This window comes from Urocitellus parryii, chromosome 11 (genome assembly GCF_045843805.1).
Source record: "Urocitellus parryii isolate mUroPar1 chromosome 11, mUroPar1.hap1, whole genome shotgun sequence".
Classification (NCBI taxonomy): Eukaryota; Metazoa; Chordata; class Mammalia; order Rodentia; family Sciuridae; genus Urocitellus; species Urocitellus parryii.
In genome coordinates, this window is record NC_135541.1 from 74,495,702 (window position 1) to 74,515,434 (window position 19,733).

At 34.6% G+C, this 19,733-nt stretch overlaps 1 protein-coding gene across 2 annotated transcripts in view; it reads right to left on the minus strand.

Annotated features, from left to right (window-relative positions):
* Positions 1-3,233: 3,233 nt before the first annotated feature.
* Arhgap29 (Rho GTPase activating protein 29) overlaps positions 3,234-19,733 on the minus strand; it is a 60,264-nt gene continuing 43,764 nt past the window's right edge. For both annotated transcript variants that reach the window (XM_026409622.2, XM_026409623.2), the window contains exons 13-23: positions 19,243-19,400; positions 18,586-18,725; positions 18,207-18,311; positions 15,988-16,086; positions 14,502-14,641; positions 14,009-14,197; positions 13,393-13,530; positions 8,996-9,228; positions 7,197-7,524; positions 6,958-7,066; positions 3,234-4,846 (exon numbers count right to left, since the gene is read on the minus strand). In XM_026409622.2, coding sequence (XP_026265407.2) covers positions 3,996-4,846; positions 6,958-7,066; positions 7,197-7,524; positions 8,996-9,228; positions 13,393-13,530; positions 14,009-14,197; positions 14,502-14,641; positions 15,988-16,086; positions 18,207-18,311; positions 18,586-18,725; positions 19,243-19,400 — 2,490 coding nt within the window. In that variant the 3' untranslated portion in view covers positions 3,234-3,995. The remainder of the gene's footprint in view (positions 4,847-6,957; positions 7,067-7,196; positions 7,525-8,995; positions 9,229-13,392; positions 13,531-14,008; positions 14,198-14,501; positions 14,642-15,987; positions 16,087-18,206; positions 18,312-18,585; positions 18,726-19,242; positions 19,401-19,733) is intronic.

A 19,733-nucleotide genomic window follows, 5' to 3' on the forward strand; every position in this document is an offset into this window, starting at 1 on the left:
GTGAGAGCCCAGGAACCTAAACTGATATAAATGAATAAACACATGGAGAAGGGAAGGTTCTTCCTTAAAGTAGGATATCAAAGCAGAAGCAGCAGACTCACCACCTGGCAATCAAAATAGTAACTGATTCAGGCAAGAATTGTCAATAGACTTAAACTAGCTGTCGGCAATTCAGTGGGAAATAGAATATTTACACGGTCTCCAAGAATCTCAACTACTAACTTCATGATGGAAAAACTTTGTAGATACTATCCTAACCTAGTGGCCAAAGACTACATCACCAGAAATGGGATAAATGGACATTGTGCATCTTCTAGTATGATACAATAAAGATAATAAAGCACCATTTCTGATATTTATGACAAAAATGTATATCTTGTCTCTAATCATGAGGAAATATTACAGAAACCCAAACTGAGAAACATTATACAAATTGGCCTACCCTCCTCAAGTGTCAAGGTCATGAATGAAAAGACCAAACAACTGTTGCAGATGGAAGGAGACCAAAGAGATAGATAATTAAATCCACCATGTGATCCTGGATTGGGATGCTTGAAGACAGCATCATCATTGGGGCAATTAGCAAAATGTGGATTAGATGTCATTATCATGTTAATCTCCAGAGTTCCATGGGTACACTATGGTTATGAAGGAATGTCACTGTTTAAGTACACACTCAAGTAGTTAGAGGTAATGGAATATTATATCTTTAATTTTCAAATGGTACAAATGTATTTTGGTTGGGATTATATTGAATCCAAAAATGAAAGGTAAATGACCATCTTTACAATATTGAGGCTTTTATTCCCGATGTGGTCTAAAATTTTATCCATGAAGATCTTTTATATCTTTTTATTCTTAAGTACTTCAATTTTTCATTTTATTATTAAAGAGATTTTTCTATAGAGCTTAATTTCTGTTAGTTGCCCATATCCAGGAATACAACAGACTTCTACATACTGATTGTGAATGTAACTTTGCTAAACTACAGATATTAACTGAACTGTCTACACAGGTAATCATACCAATATAGTACATTTAAAGTAGTTTAAAAAACTCATAAACTCTAATTAAATTCTCAGCATGTAAACAGACCCATGGAGGGAAAGTATAATCAACTCTCCACAAACACTTCTCATAAACTTGAACAATATACTTTGCACAAAGCTTTCTGGTGGCCTGGCAGCTCTAATAGGAATCTCCATGATGCCCTTTCACCTTGCTCACATCTGTTTCCAAGTGTCTGAAGACAACTTTCCAATGAACAATTTCTACCATATTATTGGTAGCAGGGCACTGTGTAAGCTCTGGGTACTCTAGAAACAGCAACCCCTTCTCAGGAGACACTTGCTTCAGTGCCTCCAGGAAGCTGGAACATTCGGGCTGAAGGCTCCAAGCTGAACAAGATCCCAGGAGGCCCTAAAGGCAGAAAGGACATGACAGTGCCACCCTCACTTGTGAGGTCTGTATGCTCTGACTGGGTGGTATCCACATATTAAAACTGAAGGAGTTTAAAGTAAGTTTTATTACAGGATAATGAAAAGGTTCTGGAAATAGACACTTGAGCATAGTCACAGAACAATGTGAATATATTAGTACCACTGAACTGTACAGTTAAAAATGGTTCAAATGGCAAATTTATGTATATTTTATAATTAAAAAATCTAAAGATGCTTTTTCTATTGTTCAGTGTTTCCTGCTATTATTAAGTAATCACAGTCATTAAGAGCACTAACCAGCTGGTGCATGCACCAGTAATCCCATTGGGAGGCTGAGGCAGAAGGATCTCAAGTTCAAAGCCAGCCTCAGCAAAAGCAAGTTACTAAGCAACTCAGTGAGACCCTGTCTCTAAACAAAATATAAAATAGTGCTGGGGATGTGGCTCAGTGGCCGAGTGCCTCTGAGTTCAATCCCTGGTACCCTTCCCCCACCAAAAAAGAGGCACCAGCCATCAAAATTTGATGGCCCTGGATTTGAGATTTGGTTGTGCTTGCTGCATCTCTGGAACCTAAAAGCATGTCACTTAGTTAAGCCTCAGTTTCCTCACCTGTAACACAGGAAACATAAAATGCTTACTTACCCATTACAGGTTGCTGTGAAATTTCAACTCGATACCAAGTTTTAATACACAGAAGGGGCTCAATAAATATTAGCTCTGATTTTCTTTCCAGGTTTTCATACCAATATGATTCTTGTACTTGTATAAGGAAGATTTAAAAAATAGACTTAAGCATAAAAAGGCTGTTTATTCATTTCTCTTTAGTCCTTAATGTTAAAGAGAACTATAAGACAACATGCCATAAAACACATTTCTTATTATAGTCAAGTGATAATATGAGCCCAAGTGTTGACCACTGAGTCAATGGTTAATAATCTTAAAGTATCATACTCTAAGAGACAACAGTTTCATAGGAGCCACAATAACTTCAAATATTTGAAATAATTTAAATATATATAATGTGTGTGTATAAACATATACATATAATTTTTTTATCAAGTATAACATGGTCATACAAAAACATTAACTAGCAATATAGTTCACACATATAAAAAGAGGCCATTTTATTTTTTTTCCCTTTTATATCCTATTTTAGACAAAATGATGAAAATCCAGAAAATAACAGGAATGCACTAGTTATAAAAACTGGGTATTTTATAAATGAAACAGATTCAATCATCTACACCTTCTATCCAATTTCAAACAATGAGGCTTACTGTATTCTCAGAATGAACTTAAATAAATTTTTCCTTAATTCTAATGAAATATATATTTTTAATGGCTGATAGTCCAGGTAGAAAAAGTATATAAATGATTTATAAGTTGAAACATTCCATACAAAGGGAATGGTTTCAACAAAACCCACACAATATCAAGAGAAAATGCACTGAATTTGAAAATTTCTGAAGCAGTATTTAGAGCATTATAGAAAATACCAAAAAGTTTGGAACTATCATATTATAATTTATATTATTTATCATGATATAATCTAATTATATATTATATATCATATATGTTAATTCATGTATTATTCATAATAAGATCATTATTTATTACATAATAAATATAATTTACAGTATATTAATAATGTAATATTATTTATTATATTATTTATATAATTTATATTAATATGTAATATATAATGTATTATAATTATTGTTTATATATAATATTATATCAAACATGTTATATAATACCATATATAATATACAACATATTATGTTATATATATCATTATAATATAATTTAAATTACATAGTTTAGTTATATCTTATTTGGCTTTAGATGGTTTTAATAAATTTGATAGTTTTTTACTCCTTAGCTTCATCTGTACAAATTTTTATTTTATGACAGTTCCAAACTTTTTGGTATTTAAGTGCATTTTCTTTGTATAATTTAACTGACCACCACATGACAATTAGAACTATAGATTTGCAAACTTTTTGGACATTATGTAAATATTAAAAAGTTAGGTGAATTGCCAATTGAAAAATAAAAACTTACATACTTACTATAAACACACAAGTGGTCAAAGATGTACTATAAAACTGTATGGTAAAACATATTCATACGCAATAAAGATCTTTCAGGAATTTGCATTCAGAAACATTTTATAACTAAGCACTTAGTTTTGCTCCAAAATAAAGCTGATTTTCCCCTAGTGCACCTATTTGTTGAGAACTATAGGGATGCATTTAAGTGGATAATTTTATGGGGAAAATCATTTGAAATTTTAAAAATGCAATACTTATTTTATGCAAAACTTCAAAAACACAAAATTTAAGGACAATTCCAGTGAGGCACTACCATTCTATATAACTAAAACACAACCTATTCTATATGACTAGCAAACACCATACGAGAATAAAAGGCAAAATACACACTTTGGCAATCCTATACAAAAGGGGTCCTGTCAAAACATTCTTTCATAAAATAAACACAATATCACAAAACAAAAACAACAAAATAACAAAAAGAAAAATTGAATTTTACAACCCTACACAAATTGTGGGATTTCATCTTCAAGGTCTTCAAACTGTTGCATTCGTTTTAGCCTGGGTCTCTGGCATGTTGGATTCACGTCAGGCAGGCCGTGCTCCTCAGAGTTCTCTTTAGGCTTACCACCTGGCTGCAAAGGACAAGCTGATGTGCTGTCTGAGTCTGCAACTGATTTCTCCACATGACTCAGGGGAGTACGAGCTGTGCTAGGAGGCACTGCTGTTATTGGTGAAGCTGGTCTCTCCTCAGTCCCCCTGACGTTGCTGGTGGGGGTACGTGGTTTATAAAATGTTGTCCAGTGTAGGGGCTGTAGTGTTCTGGGTGCTCTGGCAAGAGCAAGAGGGCAGGAATCGGAGGACCGTCTCTCTGACACCTCTCTTGCTGATATGGCTGGTGTGTTGGGCTGTGTGGCACTGCTGGGATGGTCACCACTGACCCTGATGCTCACTGTCACTTTTTCCTGGAGTGCACTAGGCACAATCATGGCAGTCTTGGCAGTTAAGTTGTTTTGTTCACATTGCTGTCCCCGAGTTTTTTGTAGAATCTGCTGATCAAAACCATTAAATTTGGAACAAACAGTAGTAGGGGTATCTTTTCTATAAAGTCCTTCAAAGGTAGGATTCTTGCAAAACTTGTCTGAATTGACATTTCCCACATTTCTGCTGTTTCTCTCAGTAGGAGGGCTTGCAAGAAGTAATCTATCTACAGGCAAACTTACAGGTCTAATCTTGGTCCTTGGCATATGCCTCTGTATATTGTTTGTTGCCCTATCAAATTTCAGAGCAAGTGGCTTAGTGGTTCTACAAATATCATCCATCTTTTGGGATGATGATTCAAGTTCTTTGTTATCTGAAAAAGAAAAATTTTTTTCACTTCATGGAGCTCGGTTAATAAGGGAGTATGGTTAGTTATTAGTGGGCATACTCTCAAAACAACACATGATATTCTCAGTCATCTATGCAGAGGAATTAAAAATTCATACAGCATTAAAGGCACATTTTGAATTAAAGCATTACTTTTAAAATTTTATCTAAATCAATAAATAGCCACAAATCACATCATAAGTTGGTTAGACAAAACAAAACAAAGACTTCCTGAAGTAATAATTTTTTAATATACTATCGATGAATGAATATTTGCTGGGTTAGGATTGTCCTGATTTCAACAAGAAGACACTGGTAACCTCAAAACAGTATTCTATACACCAACCAAAGCCATGCCCTGAATCCCAAGGACTTTTCCTACCACTTCATTTGCTTTCCAGCTACATTCTGTCCATACTGAGGGCACACACCAGAGAGGACATGGATGCTTTCCCAGCTAATCCACTAATACATGGCAACATCCATTGGTCTCAAATTAAGGTTGAAGAGTTGTCAAAACTGTCATTCTGCTATTGGTTCTGGTGACTCCAGATTTACTTCCTTATCTTTCTCCTCTAGTCTGGTCCTAAGGTCCCTGTTTTCTCATCTAGGACTCTCAGCTCCTCACACTGTCTTTGCTGCTTTTACCCCAGAAGCTCCTGTTGCTGGAAAGGTGCAGCCCTCTGGCCATGATTCTCCTCTCCCTGCTGAGAAACATTAGATAACTGTGCACCTTGACTGGTCAGATGGCTTTGCCACTGGCCCTGTTCATAGCCCACTGTCCTTGTCCCTGCCACCTGGTCCTTCCCCCACATCCTTGGGCAGTGGTTTGTGGACAGGTAAACACCAGCATCACTTGCAGGTCATCATCTCATCTGACCTCCTTCTTCACCTGAGGCTGCTGGTACCTCTTCCCTGGTTCCCATGCAGTGCTCCTATGATTTGCTGTCCTGGGCCCTTCTCCACATTGATAGAAGGGAGCTGAGACATTGTGGTTGGATGATAAGCACTAGTGCATTTTTACAGTCCTGCATGATGAAGACTGCAGGATCTGCAGACAGCTGCCTGGGTTCTGGTTCCACTCCTTCTCCAGTTCTGATCTGGCAAGTCCATTGCACTAGCCCTACCTGCTTTCCTCTGTCAAGAAAGACCCCTATATGGAGCTATGCTATCATGTGGTCTTAATAATCTAATAAGGAAAAGGCTTAGAATTACCTGGTATGTAATAAAAACTTGAACACATTAAAAAATTATTTATTTTATTACTATACCTAACCAGGAATCCAATTTCATGGCACAGTGAAACAAGGTTAGATTTAGGAATGAGACAGGACTAGGTTCAAATCCTGAATGAACAATAATTTAGGGACATGACCCTTGACATGACCCCTGACTGTTAGCCATGGCTTAAATGAGGTCAGTGTTCATAGCACAGAACTGAAAATAAGATCAAATCAGATAAATGCAATCAGTGAGTCCAGTGCTTTTCTTAGCAGACAGGTAATTGACTCCTTTTGTTTTCAGACTTTCTCAGGCTATTCTCATTGATGTTTAATTTTATATATCAAATTTAACACATATGCCTATATTTTGAAAAAATTAGAATTTAGCAGTAACAAATTGAAGCATTTCAACCACCTTAACAGAAACCATTCACTGAAATAACATCAGAGAAAAACAATGAATACAAGGATTGCAGCCAAGGAAATGGAAGAAATGTGTGCTTAATGTGTTAAAGGTAGGATACAGGTAGAAAGTACATAAAAAAAAAAAAAAAACTTTAGGAGTCTATTTTTTTGAGTTTCAGGAGTCCAGTTTTTTCCTGCCTTGACATTGATGACAAGAAGTAAAAATGAAAACAAATTTCAGAAAAAGAACAAAAACATTTATGAATTCCAAGATATCTCTTAACAAGAGAGATACAAAGAATGATATTCATTTAAATGACATTCATTAAACTTTCCCAATGGCTAGCAAAGTTAACTAATACAACTTTGAAGTTTGAACTTCCTTCAACTTCTTTCACCTTGGTTTTTAATCATGGCTTATTTGCAAAGTTTGAAAATATGCAAACATATATTTTACATGACCACTCACCAATGAGACATGCATCACATTTTTCCAATGTATTTTGCTTGCGTTCTGATTCCTCAAATGATGTAGCTGATTCAAAATTTTCACTTTCACTATCTGCAGTGTGGCTATCCTAATGATGCAAGAGAATTTTTAAACTAAAAAAGCAAAACACACCTCAAAATAAACAGTTCAAAGACTGTTAATTTATTAACATAAACATCATAAAGTTGTAAAGCAATCCTATAATGGTTGAAACTTACCTCCTTTGAAGAAAAATACAGTGACTTTGTGGAATGTTCTGAGTCTCTTTCTTCTGCTGTTATCACAGGTTTTGAAGGACAGCTTTGATCAACCTGAGGTGAAACAACACCTGTACTACACGTAACATCTTGTGGCTCTAGGGACCCATCGAAGATCTTCAGTGAGTAAGTAATGAGGAACTCTACCAACCGTGCCTGATTTGCATATTCAGTAAGAGAGGAGATGGTGACAGGAGCAGTTGTGGGCCTTGGCCTAATGAGACTTGGTCCAAATATCACCCCCAAGTTTTTGGAGGTCATCTTGTTTTCTTCAGCATGGTCTACAACCCTGAAAAGAACACATAAAGCTGTATGAGATTTGCCTATTAGAGGTCCTTAATGGTAGTTTACTATGAATGGAAGGGTAGAGGAAGCATGGGTTACAGAAGTCCACAAAAATTTGTCAAGGGTCAAATTTGGTGGGTCTAGGTAAAGATACATTTGTTTGATTATAATACTTACCACACACCAAACTGAGTTTCAGAGTACTATATTAGGATAAAATTCATGTAAATAGAAGGAACTATTGAAGTTTTACCAGCAGAAGGAAAAAAAAATTCCTAAAATTTGCTACATCTTTGTATATGGTATATACTCTCAGTTCCTTATACTGGAAACTGAAACATCATCATCAATTTCTCTCTCATTGTCCACAGTTTTCTTTTTAAAAAGTATTTTTAGTTATAGATGGACACAATATCTTTATTTTATTTATTTTGATGCAGTGCTGAGTATCAAACTCAGCACTTCACATGTGCTTCGCAAGCATTCTACCACTGAGTCATACTCCCATCCCTCCACAACTAGTTTTCTTTTTTCTTTTTAATATTTTTTTAGTTATACATGGGCACAATATCTTTATTTTGTTTATTTATTTTTATGTGGTGCTGAGGATTGAACCCAGTGCCTCACATATGCGAGGCAAGCGCTCTGTCACTGAGCCACAACACCAGCCCACACAGCTAGTTTTCTAGTCTAGATGATTCTCTCTCCTGAACATCTCTCTGTTCTACTGCAACTCTCGATGTTCTGGCTTTACTTCAAGCACTCACTACTTTTTATTTCTATGACTATTCTAGGAGATCGAATTGCAGAAGGCCTCCACTCTAACCCATTTTTCACACTGCTGTCAGAAAGATCTAGTAGACTACAAGTTCTTTAATGTGTACAGAAACAATATGGTCAACTCATCTGCCAGGTATGTTAAGGCCCTATAAAGGGCCTGTAGACAGGATAGCTCAGTTCCTGCTACTGCTTGCTGTATTGTAGCCTAACAAAATTATATTTTCCAAATGCAAAATGCTTTCTTGTGTCTCCATGTCTGTTACCCTCTGCCTAGTATGCTCTTCTGCACATTCTCTATCAAATCACCACTCAGTTCTTAAAATCGGACTCAAGGGCTTGCCTCCTCTGCTTTACCCCTAATCCCCATGCAAACTACTTCTGCATGCCTGCATGCTGTGCACAGCTACTAAAAAAAGGACGATGCTGTACTCTGGTTATATATAGGTCTGTCCCCCCACGATGATGAGCTTACAAACAGCATAAACCCTGTTTCCATCCTGGTTTCCCCAGCCAGAGCCTGGCATACAGGCAATGTTGGCTGCATAAACATATATTCAATGTCTCTCTTTCCCAATACAGAATAAAAACATCATAAAAATGAAACAATCATTTTAAAAATAATACGACAACAGTATAAATGTAATACTATTGCACTGTACAATTAAAAATGGTTAAGATGGTATAAAAATTTTTACCGCTTAAGGTGTACTATGAGGTAATGAAGACTGTTGAAATTTGATGCTGGCAATTGTCTTAGAAGGTCCTTGCTTTTTAGAAGAATTCGGTTTATTTCTATACACATATTTGAGTATTTTTTGTCCTCAGAGTTATCCTTTTTGGTTTCTTGTTCTTCATTAACATGTTGGATCTCTTTTGCAAGGTCCATAAACTCCTTGTATAATCGGAATAAGATAAATGGTTCTGGGAGCTAAAGAAATAAAATTACATTAAAAATATCTTCCACTTTTTTTTGTTGTTGTTGTTAAAGTCAACTGGTAGTGCGAATTACTCAAAGGATTAAACCTGTCCCTTTAGATTAACTAAATTTAAAATCAATCTTTATTTATTTATTTATTTATTTTACAGTACTGGGGATTGAACCTAGGACCTGAGCTTCATCCCCAGCCCATAAAACGTTATGTTTGCTAGAGATATGATCTATAAACCAAGTCAAAATCTTCACCATAAATTATATTTATGTTAAAAACAAGTTAAAAGATAATCAGTTAAACTCTAAACTTTAAATGAAGTTTAAAACTTTAAGCTTCATGATGGAATTTTAAAACTCTTATCTATATCCTAAACACATTATATTCACATCTGCACTGAAAATAGCATGATCTTCAGCTGTTCTGTTGAAACAAAACTAGGACACGAAGTAAATAAAATGAATTAGAAAAGGCATGAATGTTACTGGTAAGGGGTAAAAATATCATAGTGCTACATGTTTTAATTGGGCCAGAATGAAGATTAGCACCGGTTAATATGACCTTCAAAAATGAAACTGTCATCATCTTATTCATCGAATTTTGAAACTGCCTGATTTGCCACAACTAAATTAAAAGAAAAAGTTCCTGTAACAAATGTCCATTGCCATAATGAATTTCAATGTTTCTACTGATCTGCAATAGAAAATCCAGTGTACCTTTGTCTACCTGACATCCTGTATCGGGTGTTGCCCTATGATCAGTTTCTATCTTCACCACTCTGGGATCTGAAGCAAGTCACTTAACCTTTTGGAGCTTTAGGTAAATGAATAAAATGAAGGCTATTCTCTAATACTATTGCAAGAATTGAGCACAGTTTCCCACATGAAGGTCTTAGACACACAAAATTCCTAAAACAGAATACAAGTTCATAGTGTTGGATCCCATTCATCTCCTCTCCCTGACTGGCTAAAAGAGATAAAGGATGACATATTACAAGACCTATATTCATTCAAAAGTATCAACTGCTATTTCTCAGTTGAGGGATCTGTAAAACATGACTAAAGAGTTATCAATACTTTCCTGGGCTAACATTATGGATCCACCAATTTATACTTAATTTTTTTCCCTCCTGTAATCCCACTAAAATACAGTACACCCATAAGGACTAGGAAAATAGAGAAAACAAAAAGTAATAATTCACAAGAGCAGATGAACAAGTCCTGATGCAGCAGTTCCAAGAAAGCTGTCACTCAACATGATTTTGAGAATCCTAAAGGGACTTGAACAATCAGTACCAGGTCCTATGATCCTGGGGTAGGGTGCAGGTGGGCCACCTGAGAAAGCTTAGCAGTCTATAAAATCCTGTCTCCACTCCATTTTCTTGAGCAACTTCTTCCCTAAAAATCTGGATACATTTTCTCTGGGCAACGTGACACACAGTCTCTCTGAATGGGGGAAATGCCAAACATAAGGGACAGAGAGCTGAATATCTGAAAATGGGTATTTGTTGGCTGTATGCACACTGAATGCACAGATCCTGCAGTCATCTTTCCCACCCTGGCTCCCACAGTATTGGTACCATATCTTTCCAGGGGGGGTCAAACCAGTCCAAGAGCAGGGAACTAGAGACATGTAATCAGGCATATCCCCAATGGTCCACCTAGACCACTTTACAGGAAAGTTCAAAGTTTTTTTAAAATCTTGATGTGTTCAAGAGCTTCCGAAGAGATTTTAAGTCCAAACTCTAAAATAACTAGACACCATGAAAGACAAAAATCAAAATGGGTAGAAAAATAACAAACTGAAGGTGTAAAACTATGCTATCAATGTGTTGGCCACTAGGGGCTAGGGTTGTGGCTCAGCGGTGGAGCACTGGCCTCGCATGTGAGAGACCCTGGGTTTGATCCTCAGCACCACATAAAAATAAATAAGTGAAATAAAGATACTGTGTCCAATTACAACTAAAAAATAAATATTTAAAAAAATATATGTTGGCCACTAGTTATATATGCTGAAAGAGTACTGGAAGTGCAAATGATCAAAATTGAGATGTGCTCTAAATGAACAAATAGATACCAGATTTCAAAGATTAAGAGCTCAAATGTAAATAAATAAATAAAATATCTCATAATTTAAAAATAATAATTAGATATTCAAAATGTTAAATAAAATGTTAACATTAATTTTACCTATTTTTTAAAATTTATGTGGCTATATAAAACTTAATGTTATATATGAAGGTCACACTGTATTTCTACAGAGGGTTAGAGGCTAAGTAGAGAAACAAAGCTTTACAAAGAAAATCTATGAATATCCACAGGAAAATAGCATGATATAGTCATTTTAAAAAAATGTTATCAAAGAAATAGAAAATCAGAATTCTTGAAAATTAAAACATGATCTCAGGAATGAAGTAATTTACATTAGTCAAGAAGATAAAGCTGAGGAAATGTCTTAGAAAGTTAATTTAAAAAAAAGAAGAATAGAGGAAAGGTAAAGGAACTAGAGAACGAGTATGGGTTACTGAGTATCCAAACAAGAGCTTCAACTAGAGAGTACAAAGAGAGAGGGGGAAAAATGGGCAATAAAAATCAAGAAAAGTTCTAAGAACTAAAGCATTGACTACTGACAGAGCTCATGGAGTAGCCATAATAGCGGATGAAAAGTTATCCACATCAACATACATATTGTAAAATCTTAGAATAATGGGGAGGCGGAAAGATTCCACTAGTTTACAGAAGCACAAAACAATAGGCACATACAAAGTTAGGAATGAAATAAGGCGGATTCACAGTGTGAAGAGAACAAAAAACACCCATGCCTTCACAATTCAGAGGAAAAAGAATTTCCAGCTTATAATACTAAAACTTCCACACTATCTACACTACTCCATTTCTGTCAAGAGAGTAGAAAAGACATTTATGGATGAACAAGGTTTCAAATATTCAATCCTACTTCACCTTGCTTAAGGACAGACATAACCAAAACAGACTACCCCCAAACAAAGAAAACAGGAGAGGTGTTCCATCACAAAAGAGAGGAGAGTGATCTCAGGATGACAGCTAATAACCAATATAAAAGGGATCTGAAAGAGAGCAAAAGAACTCCAGAGAAGGACAGATTAAGGATTATCAGCACTATTCTCTCTGTCATTATCTCTTCATTTTCACCCAAGGATAGAAGGCCAACTGGGTCTGACCCAAATCTCTTTGTACTTGGCTCACAACAATGTGCTGATTAAGTTCCTGTAACCCCTCTGAAAGCGGCTGCCTAAAGCCAGCAAGGCCACTTACTTCACCCTACAGATGTGTGTGTGTGTGTGTGTGTGTGTGTGTGTGTGTGTGTGTGTGTGTGTTTGACTTACTCCTGCAAACTGCAGGTATAATAGTGAGCACAGAAAATGACAAAATAGGACAGCCCACTCCCTGACCATATTCCTGCTGGACTTCTAGTATCCACCTTATGCCTGATGCCTGATGAACTTCATGGCCATTCCCACTGACCTCTCAAAATAGCTATTTTGAAATATCACTGAAGGCAAAGCTAGACTATGATCTAGATACTGTCCTACTTATTGAATATTCCTAACAGTGTGAACACGGGCCTTTACAGCTACATTTATGCTTTTTAAGTTGGCATTCTAAAACTTAAAGGAACAAAAACTTAATAAGTGTTATTTTCCATTATGTTTAGGAAAATGTTTATCCCTTTAACATGGTTAGAAAGACATCCAAGGTGGAGTTGGAAGGCTGCAACATGGAAGAGGTACCTGGAAGACTTGTACAAGGGATAGTAATATTTTATTGTCTTAAGTGGGGGTGATGGGAAATGAATTTGGCTTTATTATTATTGTTCTTTAAACTGTATGTACATTTTATGATCTGTGTATTAATAATGAGAAAAACTTCAACATGGGAGGATCAGTGGAATGGAATGGGAGAAGAAGGGAGGAAGAAAGGGGAGGAAGAAAGGGAACTAAAGTGGAGTGAGTCAGATCCATGCATGTATGAAATTATTAGGATGAACCTAGCTACTATGTATAAATGTAATGCTCTTATAAAAAAAAGAAATATATCAACATAGTCTATGCCATTGAAAATATATGCAATATAAAACATTTTTGCTCTTTTTATTTGATGGTAGGTTTAGAATAAAAACTTTACCTGTCGAAGGTATAATTTTAAGACTTCACAGATGTCATGTGAATTAAATTCTGAAATGTCTACCAAATGCATTCCATTCTCCAAAGCTTGACACAGTTTTTCAGTTTTTGTTTTGTTTCCACTAACACGATAAATTCCCTTGAATAGAAACAAAAAAAATTATGCAAAATTATACTTTAGTACAAAGACATCCACATCAATATACATATTGTAAAATCTTAGAATTATGGGGGGAAAAGATTCTACTAGCTTACAGAGGGACAAAATAATAGGCACATACAAAGTTAGGAATGAAATAAGGAGGATTCATGTTATGAAGAAAACAAAAAAAAACCCCATGTCTTCACAATTCAGAGGAAAAAGAATTTCCAGCCTATAATACTAAAACTAAAAGTAATAAAATGTAGACATCTAAACATATTTGATGTACCTACTTCAATTTTTATTAGTATTTTAGGAAAAAAAACAAGTTAAAGTCAAATCAATTAACATTTTCCAAATAAATGTGAATAAATTCAGTTATTACAAACTGAGAGTACTGATTTTCTTCAAGTCTCCTTTAAAAGAAATCACATAGGCATTTATGTTTTTAGAATTTTAAGAGTTAACAACATACCTGTAAACACAAGGCTCTATTTTCAATCTCTGAGGCACATATTTTGAGTATAAAAGGAATGCCATCTGGCTCCTTTTTTGCAACTTGTGTGAATTCTGCTCCAAATAAGTGAATTTTTCCCACAAGTTTCTGATGACCACAAATGATAACTAAGTTTTCCAAACATTTTCGATGACAAACAAGGAGACACTACAAGAAAATGATAGTTTAAAAGTGATTAATTCACCTTACATTATTCACAACTAAGCAAATGACAGGCAGACTAATGACAAAAAAAAAAAAATTAGTTAAAAAGTATCACTTGTGGTGTATGCAATACAATTAACAGCAAAATAAAGTATAAAACCATACTAGATAAATTGTGGGACTTTATTAAAAATATACTGGCAGAGCCAGGTGCGATGTCATATACCTATAATTCTAGTAAAATCATAACAAAAAAAGTATGTAGCAAAGAAATAAGGGGGCCAATGTGATTCCAAAAAGACTTTACCTCTTCACATTCAACACCTTGGAATACTACAATGCCTTCACAATCTCTGCATTTTGTGGGGGATCTCAATTTTCGGAACTTGTGAGTAACAGCTGCTTTTGACATCAATGTATTCTTAAATGCTCCAAGGGAATTGGGTCCTTACAACAGAAATGTTAGTATATAAGAAGGGTAAAATGACAAAAGAAAAACAAAAATAGACCACATGATATTGTACTTGGAATAATTTTTAGACTTTCAGATTATTCATATTACAAAAGCTATTATATTTTGAGTTTCTAACATGAAAAAAAGCATCCAATGTATAGATCTCTTATAAAACACACACTTTTATTCAACACTTTATCCATGAGTCAAAATCACCATCAAACCCATAAAATAATTCTAAAATACTATGGCATAATGTTTTCAGAATCAGCAAATTTAAGCCAGGCACAATGGTGTATGCCTATCATGCTAGCAACTCAGGAGGCTCAGGCAAGAGAATCACAAGTTTGAGGACCACCTCAGCAACTTAGTGAGACATGTTTTAAAATAAAAAATGAAAAGGCTGAGTATGGCAGCTCAGTGATAAGAGTGCCCTGGGTTTAAGTCCTGGTACCAGAAGAAAAAAGAAAGAAAAAAAGAACCAGCATATTTATACTTTTATTAATATGTCCTTCACCGAGTTGGGAACTATGTTCATAGGTGGCATATAAGTGCTATAAATGCTTCAAAGAAAAACAGCTACATGAAGCTAGTATGTTAGAATTATTTACATTAAGGATAAAGCTCTTCTTAACTCATAATAAAATTAAAGGTAATACTAGCTAGTTATATTTTAATATTATATTGGTATCCCATTAATTTGGGAAACTATGCCAAGACAGATATCTACAGGTATCAAATGTACAAAATTAATTTATGAGAGTCTAATTTGAGTCATTAAGGTAACTGACTTTATATCCTTCAATACCCACAACATTCCTTATTCTCAGGAAGGACACTTAATCTGTTCTTCCTGCTTGGTTTCTTACACTATTCTCTTTAGAAGAAGATTTTTCAAATTTTCTCAGGATGCTCCCTTTCAACAATAAGTCACTATATTGGGTTTATGAAAAAAAGATCATACCTAGCCTGCTATTTTAATAACATACCAATGCATTTAGATCTACTAATTTTGTTGTTTATTCTTTTTCTTTTTTTAAAATTTTGTGGTGCTGGGAATTGACCTATGACCTTGTGCATGCTAAGCAAGTACCCCATTTAGTTATTATCCCTAACCCTGTTGGTTATTCTTCTATTTGTATTTTAAATAACTGATTAGTACATTATCAACTAATATTTGAACGTAATTACTAGGATATATTTAAGTTACTGTGTGATGCTTTTGTTTAGTACACAGCAAAGTAATGATTCTTTAAAGACACTATCTTTCTAACATCATGAGGTGTTACTAATTCAACCAGTTTAATGGGTTTTCATTCAGGTGAATACAATACAATACCAGCTTCTGAAGGGGAAGGTGGCTCTCTTTCATCTAAATCATCTGCAGAAGACATGGTTCCACTGGATGGAGTTCGTGGAAGTTTTCGATGAAAGTCTCCTAAAAGAAAATTATTGATACCATTATCTAACTATTCATTATAGAATATCAGAAATAGGAAATTACAATATTTTTTGAATCATACAAGTCATACTATTTTATTAGCTTCACTGCAAAAATTTGCTTCCATTCTTATACACACTCTAGATAACAGGGAATTCTGATGTTCTCTCATTCTTGGGGGAAAAACGGGATTTAACTAAATCTATCTGAGTTTTTCAAATAAATTTAAAACTTAGGATCATATATTCCTATAAGAACTTACTGCCAACTTCTGATTGAAAGTATTAGAGGTTGTAAGCTTCACAAAGATAGGCAGTATCTGATATTCATGTTCTATATCTAATATCTGACAGTGGCTAGCAAAATAGTAAAGTTGTCATTAAATGTTTATTAAATTATTAATAAATGTACACAATACAATCTGAGGCCTTCTAAAATATACAAAAGTCATTTGAACCTAATAATCCAATAGTAAAATTAAATCATGTTATTAGTAACACAGGAGATAGAAGCCAGGAACAACAACCCAGGGATCTCTAGCCAGGAGCTGAAACCACAAGTTCAAACTATGCCAAAGGACACTGCTGTGTATATATCAAAGATGGTTTGGAAGCAGACTGACTAGCAGAGATTTACTCTCTTTTTATAAACAGGTCTACAACTAAAAAGAATTCACTTTAACTCAAGGTCTTAATTGTCTTAGCTTCAATTAGTAATACTTTCCATAAATGATGCTAAGCAATACTCTCTTCTCAAAAGGGTTTTTCTGTTCAATATGTTTACAGGTGAGTGTTTAGTTTTTGCTTGGAATGTGTTCCCAATGACTGAAAAATCACAAGTTCACATGTTCCATTTTAGAACTATTGTAATTATAAAATAGTTCCCTTAAATTATTGAACAGAAATCTGCCTCTGTATGAATACCAGTCTTTGGTTATATTTCTTTCTCACAGGGGCAAACAAGAACTCTAACTCAAACCCCCTTTAATTTCATTCCATGTCATGTCCTTAAGTTTCCTTTTTCAGGTGAGGCATCCCTCAGACTACCCACTTATCATGTGACAGAAATTCCAAATTTTTGCCTTCATCACATAACATTTACAAGATTCCAAATGGGTTAGGGCTTGCTCTAGATTGGGTCTTAATTTCTGGCACTGTCTAGAATTACAAATATTCAGTTAAATATTTTAGCTTCTAGAATGTCCCTTGAATAGAGCGAGCGGGAAGTAAGAAAGTGGCAGCTGGTGATCAATCTACAAACCCCAGTGCTGCATGGCAAAAATTATAACTTTCACAAGTCATTCATATGAACGTATAAAACTGCAATACATAAAATTCTTGAAAAAAATGGCCTAGGAATTTGACAAGGTCAAACCCTGTAACATCCCCCTAGAGTCTAGGAGGAAGGTAGATAGCCAGAAAGGACTATAGCAGTCTTTGGTAGAAGAATGTGGAAATAAGAATCTCCTGAATTTAAATGCTACTTTCTCCTACTAGCTTTAAAACCTATGGTGAATTATTCTCTTTAATATTACTAAGGGGGAATTCAAAACATTTCCTCTCTGAGAATTTTGAGACTATTTATATCATAGTACCTTAAAGCACATTTGTAAAAATTTAGCAATAATTTTCATAGGCATAATGGAATTGTTTATTATAGCAATTACTGCAAAATAATTCAAAATACAGATAATGATATTCAAGTTCATAGACTCGGATACAGGAGTAAAAATAAAGGCAACTACTTGCATTAACATAACATGCATGAATTAAGTCACAAAACAGTATGACTGAATTTGAACAACATCCAGAAGAGGGAAAAACTCCAGTACATATAGGTACTAAAAACACTTAAAATATCTACAGAATGATTTTAAAAATAGGATAATAGTTTATTCTCATGGGAGATAAGGCAGTGTTATCAAGAAGGGGTACTCAGAGGGCTTCTAATGTATTAATATTTTTAGTGAGGGTTTGTTTCTTTCTTTTTCTTGTACATACATGCGTACATTCTCATCTCTATATCTAAGACAGTTCATTATACAAATAAGATAGTTATGAATATACCCCGAATTATTATTTTAATATTTTCACTGCTAGACTTAAATATTTATGTACCTGGACTTATAGACTCTGAATCCAAAGATCTAGATTCACTGCTCCCTCCAGTACTCTCAGAGTCACTAACCATCCCACATGTCCATGATCTTATGAAAGAAGAACCTTTAAGAAAAGAATATTTAAAGTCAAAACTTAGCTAACAGGTGGATTTCATAAGGTAAAACACTGACATTATATAAAATGAGACGATTCAAGTTTCTTTAACAATGAACTATTAGGGACTTTAAGGCAGGCATGGTGATTATAATTGGGACTAGGTCTCATTGAGTTACATTATAAAGCCTGATTTTCTAATTCCAGAGCTCTAGTTCATTTAATGATTAAATGAGCAATCTGCTCCTTCATAAACCTGTATTCTCTTCAAAGTGAAAGGTACCTGTTAGGTCTGCATTGTTAGAGCATCTGTCCTCTTCAATTTTGTTACAACTGTCAGGAAGGCGCACAACATCCTCTAAAGAGTCAGCAGGGCCGTATCTAGATGTCCGGGAACTATCTGTTAATGGTTTATTTACATTCCTAAGAAAAAGCAAATAAAGCTCAGCACTAACAATAAATCTACTTTATACCATAGTCAGAAAAATTTGTAGACTTAATAAATATAGAGTAATTAACTAAATATTATGAACAAACTATTACATAGATAGTAGTAATATCTCTTCTTTAAGGAGATATGGATAAAACTTTTATTTGCACAGCTGAAACAAGAACAGGAATAGCAATGGTATAGTCAGTAATTCATGTTATGGTTAAACTTTTCTAGTATCACTTCAGTGGAAAATATAGGTTAAATTTTGTGGACATTCAAAATGTGTATGATTGTCATTTAACATTCCAAAGGATTTTTAAATCTCACAGAACTGAGGTCTGTGTCAAAATGGAAAGCTATTCACTGAATGGACTAAGAAATGACAAAATAATATAAAAAAATTCAGAAACTTTTCAAGTTAATTCTATCAAGGTTAGAAAAGATACCTCTTTATAACAGTCAGAAACTTAGTAAATGTTTTATCTCTAGAAATATATTAATTCTTACCCATCAACTTTTTCTTCTTCAGTTGAATTTGTAGCCTTCACAAATTCACTATACTCTTGGCCTGGATCATAAAGTTTGGCATTATCACAGAGAGACTGTAAACTGTTTGCAAGGGAGGCAGCCTGCAGGTGCTGCATCTGGAAGAGGTTAACTGTTACCTATAGTTACAGAGACAAAAGGCAGAAACAACTCATGATATACAGAATGCATTATAAATAAATGTACATTGATTTCAATGAATGTACCAATAAAAAGGGCATACAAGTGAAACAGCTCTGAATACCACTGTACGCATGGTATATTGCCTAATTTAATGAAAGATAAAGATTATAAATAAAAAAGTAGTTTTAATCTAATACCTAGGAGTGATCATTTCCTGCAAAACGGTTATTAAACTGTAAAGTTTAAAAAATACAACTCAAGTCCCTGATGGTTCACAATTTGAGAATCCATAGCTCAATACCCTGATGGTCTGACCATACTGCTTAAGC